The sequence below is a fragment of the Mixophyes fleayi genome, chromosome 2 (assembly GCF_038048845.1).
Source record: "Mixophyes fleayi isolate aMixFle1 chromosome 2, aMixFle1.hap1, whole genome shotgun sequence".
Classification (NCBI taxonomy): Eukaryota; Metazoa; Chordata; class Amphibia; order Anura; family Limnodynastidae; genus Mixophyes; species Mixophyes fleayi.
The window spans coordinates 375,771,937-375,778,189 of NC_134403.1; the positions used below are offsets into that span (position 1 = coordinate 375,771,937).

The window sequence follows — 6,253 nt, forward strand, 5'->3', positions numbered from 1 at the left end:
CGTTTAACGAGAAATAAATATACTGAAATCTGCCATTAGTGTCTGCTGCCCCCCGCTGGCCAGTCCTGGTATTTATGACATACATATTTTTTTTTAAAGAGAAATTAAATCAAATGAAACTTGTCAGACATGTAGAAGAAGGAAGTGGTAACAGCAATACATTATTTCTTTAGTTGCTGAGGAATGGTATGGGAGAAGTAGGGTATGTGAGGCCAGTCCTGCTTTTATAATAGGCCCAATATTTCCAGATGAGTCACAATACACTTAGGGGGGGATTCAATTGACTGCAAGTTTTTTTTTTCCCCGCAGTATAGTTCTCTTAGGTTTTTTATTTTTAGCACACCCTCAAGAGGTGTGAGATAAAACAGCATATTGGCCTGTTTAACGCGCCGTGTTAAAAAAACAATTGAATAGCCTTTAACGTGGCGGGCTCTCAGCCACCCTATACTTTCAATAGACCTCCTACTGGAGCGCGAGAGGACCGTTTGATGGGAAAAAAAATGCTGCGTTAAAAATTGAATTGAATCGTGGATAAAGTTAACCGGCTCGAAACAAACTCGCGGTCAATTGAATTCCCCTCTTGAACATTCTCCGAGTCTGAGTATTTGTGAGTGTACAAAAGTGAGATTATATTTTTCTGTGGAATGGTCATTTTGATCTCCACACACAGACCTCGCACACAGAGGGTGGTGTTAAGGGGCCCTGCAGTATGCAATCCAGGCCAGTAGTGGGAGCTGTAGTAGAAAGATAAAGAATGTCTTGTGGTGTGTCCTCATCGTGGCAGAACTGTGGACTGCTGACATCACATCTGCAATGAAATGATAGAAGATAGTCATGGGGTGATGACCTAATAATCCAGGGCCGTTACACACTATTAAGTGAAACCTGATGCCAAGATCTGTGAGTGTAAATCTAACAGACGTAGCCTCTGGCCCTCTAAGGCGGGTATCTCATGATGTTATAACCGCTGCTGATGCCATTTTACTCCACCATGACTGTGTAGATGAATAACACTGGCTGTACAGTAACAACATTACACACGGTGGATTGGACAATCCTCATTGACATCTTTGTATATTTAATGTTCCTCTGTAATAAGCACTTAGATACTGTATATGCGGCCTGACCAGGATAAATGCGGTAATTTCACAGTTGTACCCATTTGTGCTGCAATGTTTGAGTATCAGTCTACATTGTGTGACAGATGTCCTGCACCTGATCAGTGACCAGTTCATCTACTCCCTCCCCATTGTAGTGATGTCCATGGGACTTCATCTATGGCCACATCTCTACCACCGTGATACCATGGAAGTGTCTCTTACACTGGGTGACAGGTCTGTATACAGATCATGCAGTATCATACAAATATAGACATTCTCATTGAGAAATGAGGACAAATATTGAATACTTGGAATCGTCCCTGGAAAGTAGGGACAGTTGATAACTATGGTTTTTGACATGAAAAAAAAGTGGTGACTTTTCTGCACTTAACAACTACTGTCCCAACTAGCAGCTACACAATGGAGGATGGATCTGCTATCATTACAAAATGTAATGATGGGCCCACAGTTTGCCAAAAAATAATGGGCCAAGGAGCTTATGAGATGTTTATAGCAACACATAGAGCTTTCCGAGCAAACTACAGGATCTTCATTGTAAGTGGTGGATACTTCACAGCAACCACCGGTCTTCAGAGTAATCTATAAGGACTGTGTCCTGTACTATGAAGATACCACTGGCTGCTGTGAGGTCTTCAGACCAATCGGGGAGGCCTGCAAAGCAACCAATGTTTTTTTTCATAGCAGCATGTGGTTTTCTTCTTGACAACTACTGAGATCTTTATAACTTCCTGTGGATTATTCTGAGTAACCAGTGGGGTCTTCATAGGAAACGTTGGGATAGCTTGTGTAACTAACTTGAACACACCTCACTGTTTACAAAGAGTGATCTGGTTGGCTGCTCCTTTTTTACCATGTTGGGGTATATTAGACACGTCACTTGCATGCTCTAGAGGTGTCGTCATTGGGATAGTCCCACTGAAGACTGTAGAATAATGGCTCAATCTCTATCTCTAGAACTGCTGTTGATATTCCCTATTATTGTTACTGATATGTTTCTGAACTCGAGTTCTACCCAACAGTACCTGATTGATGAAGCTGGATTCTGGTGACTCGACTTCTCTTGGTGGTCAGTGGGTACCAGCTCTGGTCTGGATCTTGGATCCACTCGGTGGCCTGGCAGTAATACTCGGCTTTGTCTGTGACTTGCAACCTGGACATTGTGAGCTGGTACCAGGTAGCTGACACTTTCTCCAACCGGATCTCACTGTCCCAGTGTCGTCTGAGGAAAGTGGGCCCAACAGACGTGATGGAATTCTCGGAGAGCATGAGAACTTTCTGCGTAGAGCCCATGTTTCTCTGATACCAGGTGACAGAGAAGTGGGTATGTTCACGGTTACCAGAGGAAACCTCACAAGTCATAGTCATAGAGTCGTCTTCGTGAAGAGTCAGTTCCTCTGGTGACAATATCAATACGCGTAGTGAGTCTGGGATCACTGCGGAGAGTGCACATAGAGACCAGTTAAACAGACAAACAGACAAGACTTCTGGAGGTGAGTAATAGTAGGAGAAGTTATATGGAGAATTTAATGGGAACAGTTATTTGGAGTAATAGGAGGAGCTATAAAAAGTAGGGAAATAGCTTTTCTGCACCTAACAATTGTGAGAAGCTGCAAAAATATGGATCTACTAATATTACTAATTGTAAAGATGGGTTCATAGTCCATTGTTTGCCCAAAAAAATAATGTGCAAAGCAGCTTATGGGATCTTCTTAGCCATGAGGAAGAGATTTAGATAGCTAATAGGAAGTGTTAAAGTCATGTGGAGTAATGGAATGATTTATAGGAAGGGGTTATATTTGAGGAGGAGTTATGTGGAGTAATAGGTGGAGTTATATTGCCTTATAAGTAGTAATAGGGGTCATAACATAAATAAGCAAGAGGACAAGGAGGTGAGGTAGAGACGGAAGAAAGGTTCCTGCACTAAGGAGCTGATATTCTTGAAGGTTGAGACAAAGGGAAACAAGTGAACATGAGGAGGGAGTTGTCCTAGGATGGGGAAGCGTGAAGAGGTGAGTTTTGACAGATTGGTGGTTGGGGGCAAGTTTGTTCAGGTAGGGCAGGGAGTCCCAAAGGTAGAGGGCAGTGCTGGTGAAGTCCTACAGACATGGAGGAGGAGAGCTTGAGGTAGAGATGCTGAGGCAGTAATCAGAGACATAGGATGTAAGACAGGAAAGGACTGTGTCGCGCAGGCCAAGGGAGTGAAGGGTGTATGGGACAAGAGAGTTTCCTTGTTGAAAGCGGTAGGGACTATGTAATAATAGCATTATATACAGGGTATAATATTGAGATCTAACCAGAGACGTGTGATACCAGTAGTATGCATATTTTGTAGTACATAGAGAAGGTTATCTGGAGAATTAGTAAAGGGTATTAGGAGAGTTTATTTTATAAAGGTTCCATGGTCATAAGTAGAGTATGGGGTAAGTGAATGTAATTACCTATCAGGCTGACACTGGTGCTGTAACCCCCGTAGTAGCTGTAAGCTTTGTTTGAGGCATAACATTCATACTCGCCAGCATCCTGTGCCCGCAGGTGGGTGATGTGTAGTCGGGATGTGCCATCTGTCACCCTCTCTAAGTAGATCTCCCGTCTAACGCTCACCCGATCCCTGTATATTGTGTAGGAGAAGTGTGGGTCCACAGAGCTGATAATCTGCAACTTCTGTCTGGGAGAATGTATGGGAAACATGGACCACTCAAAGCCCCCCACGGTATGACCACTGGCATTACACCAGATAGAGACTGCAGAGCCCTCTGTCCGGAACAAAGCATCAGGAGATACATCTACACTGCCTGTAGGGACAGAGAACAAGATACAGGAAATAAGATAAAGTGATGTATCCAGAGCGACTACAGGTCACTCAAATTACCTCTGTGTGTAGCTAGGGGCCCTGGCACTGCTACAATATAATATCATACTACAGTCCAGAGTGTATCTGGCACATGACATTTCCTAAATTCATAAAATCCACATAATGCATTATTGGTGCTAGGTGCGATTAAACACATCTGGCTGTATTCATACACATTGTATTTGTATCAGGAGTCTGAAATTAAGAAAGATGTTTTCAGCTGTAAAACGGAGACTGTCCTGTTTGCTGGGACACGTGTGGCCATGTGCTGCTTACAGTGTATAGTATTGAAATAGGGAATCGGAATATGAGTATTGAGGTTGTAGATCAGTAATGTAGCTGTGTATAAGAGGAGTGTAGGTGTGGGATGGAGTGTGTTGGCGGAACTCACCTGAGTATAAGAGGAGTGTAGGTGTGGGATGGAGTGTGGCGCAGTATTCACCTGCGTATAAGAGGAGTGTAGGTGTGGGATGGAGTGTGGCGCAGTACTCACCTGTGTATAAGAGGAGTGTAGGTGTGGGATGGAGTGTGGCGCAGTACTCACCTGTGTATAAGAGGAGTGTAGGTGTGGGATGGAGTGTGGCGCAGTATTCACCTGCGTATAAGAGGAGTGTAGGTGTGGGATGGAGTGTGGCGCAGTACTCACTTGTGTATAAGAGGAGTGTGGGATGGAGTGTGGCGCAGTACTCACCTGTGTATAAGAGGAGTGTAGGTGTGGGATGGAGTGTGGCACAGAACTCACCTGTGTATAAGAGGAGTGTAGGTGTGGGATGGAGTGTGGCGCAGTATTCACCTGTGTATAAGAGGAGTGTAGGTGTGGGATGGAGTGTGTTGGCGGAACTCACCTGTGTATAAGAGGAGTGTAGGTGTGGGATGGAGTGTGGCGCAGTACTCACCTGTGTATAAGAGGAGTGTAGGTGTGGGATGGAGTGTGGCGCAGTACTCACCTGTGTATAAGAGGAGTGTAGGTGTGGGATGGAGTGTGGCGCAGAACTCACCTGTGTATAAGAGGAGTGTAGGTGTGGGATGGAGTGTGGCGCAGTATTCACCTGTGTATAAGAGGAGTGTAGGTGTGGGATGGAGTGTGGCAGTACTCACCTGTGTATAAGAGGAGTGTAGGTGTGGGATGGAGTGTGGCAGTACTCACCTGTGTATAAGAGGAGTGTAGGTGTGGGATGGAGTGTACGCAGTACTCACCTGTGTATAAGAGGAGTGTAGGTGTGGGATGGAGTGTGGCAGTACTCACCTGCGTATAAGAGGAGTGTAGGTGTGGGATGGAGTGTACGCAGTACTCACCTGTGTATAAGAGGAGTGTAGGTGTGGGATGGAGTGTGGCAGTACTCACCTGTGCATAAGAGGAGTGTAGGTGTGGGATGGAGTGTGGCGCAGTACTCACCTGTGTATAAGAGGAGTGTAGGTGTGGGATGGAGTGTGGCGCAGTACTCACCTGTGTATAAGAGGAGTGTAGGTGTGGGATGGAGTGTACGCAGTACTCACCTGTGTATAAGAGGAGTGTAGGTGTGGGATGGAGTGTGGCAGTACTCACCTGTGCATAAGAGGAGTGTAGGTGTGGGATGGAATGTGGCGCAGTATTCACCTGCGTATAAGAGGAGTGTAGGTGTGGGATGGAGTGGGGCGCAGTACTCACCTGTGTATAAGAGGAGTGTAGGTGTGGGATGGAGTGTGGCGCAGTACTCACCTGTGTATAAGAGGAGTGTAGGTGTGGGATGGAGTGTGGCGCAGTACTCACCTGTGTATAAGAGGAGTGTAGCTGTTAGCAGCCATAGCTGAGGGCTGGTTTGGAGTACAGGGTACATGATGATTGTATAGTGTGACTGTCTCTTCCATTTCTTTTATAGTATCCTGAGCTCATTGTATCAAGGACAGATATTGCTGATGGGATTAGGGAGGGCTCACAGTAGGGCTCACAGAGCCCCCGGGTCTCTGCAGTAACATAGAAAGGTGTGTAGCCTGGAGTGAGGTGTGGTAAGTAGGGTACGCCTATCGCAGAGCGTGTCCCACACTGACCACTGGAAACATTAAACCATGTGCACATATTACACAGCGCTTCCCGGAGAGTATAATACAGCTAGGCCACCACTGGAATATAGGATCTCTGGCTCATGTGTCGCTCTTTGTAAATCAGATATAGATTGCTATGGCTCTATCATAGTCATAATGCAGGTTTGTGACACAACACACATCGGGCTTAGTTCAGAGTAGTACACATGTGTAAGGCTCGGTGCACACTGGAGGCTTTGCAGCATATTATATGCGATTG

General features: G+C 45.4%; 1 protein-coding gene across 1 annotated transcript; it reads right to left on the bottom strand.

Annotated features, from left to right (window-relative positions):
* Positions 1-393: 393 nt before the first annotated feature.
* LOC142140788 (immunoglobulin superfamily member 3-like) lies at positions 394-5,789 on the bottom strand. The gene is made up of 4 exons (XM_075198693.1): positions 5,723-5,789; positions 3,560-3,970; positions 2,144-2,554; positions 394-808 (listed from the first exon to the last, which is right to left on the bottom strand). Exons 1-4 carry the CDS (start codon positions 5,787-5,789, stop codon positions 693-695), a joined length of 1,005 nt encoding a protein of 334 aa, XP_075054794.1. The 3' UTR covers positions 394-692.
* Between the last annotated feature and the right edge of the window lie 464 nt (positions 5,790-6,253).

Bases quoted from the DNA above. Each gene is read 5' to 3' on its own strand.
- LOC142140788 (XM_075198693.1), bottom strand. From the start codon at position 5,789: ATGTACCCTGTACTCCAAACCAGCCCTCAGCTATGGCTGCTAACAGCT. The intron at 3,971-5,722 runs GTGAGTACTGCG...AGTGACCTGTAG, and splicing joins TACACTCCTCTTATACACAG to TCGCTCTGGATACATCACTT. The intron at 2,555-3,559 runs GTAATTACATTC...CACTCTCCGCAG, and splicing joins CACCAGTGTCAGCCTGATAG to TGATCCCAGACTCACTACGC.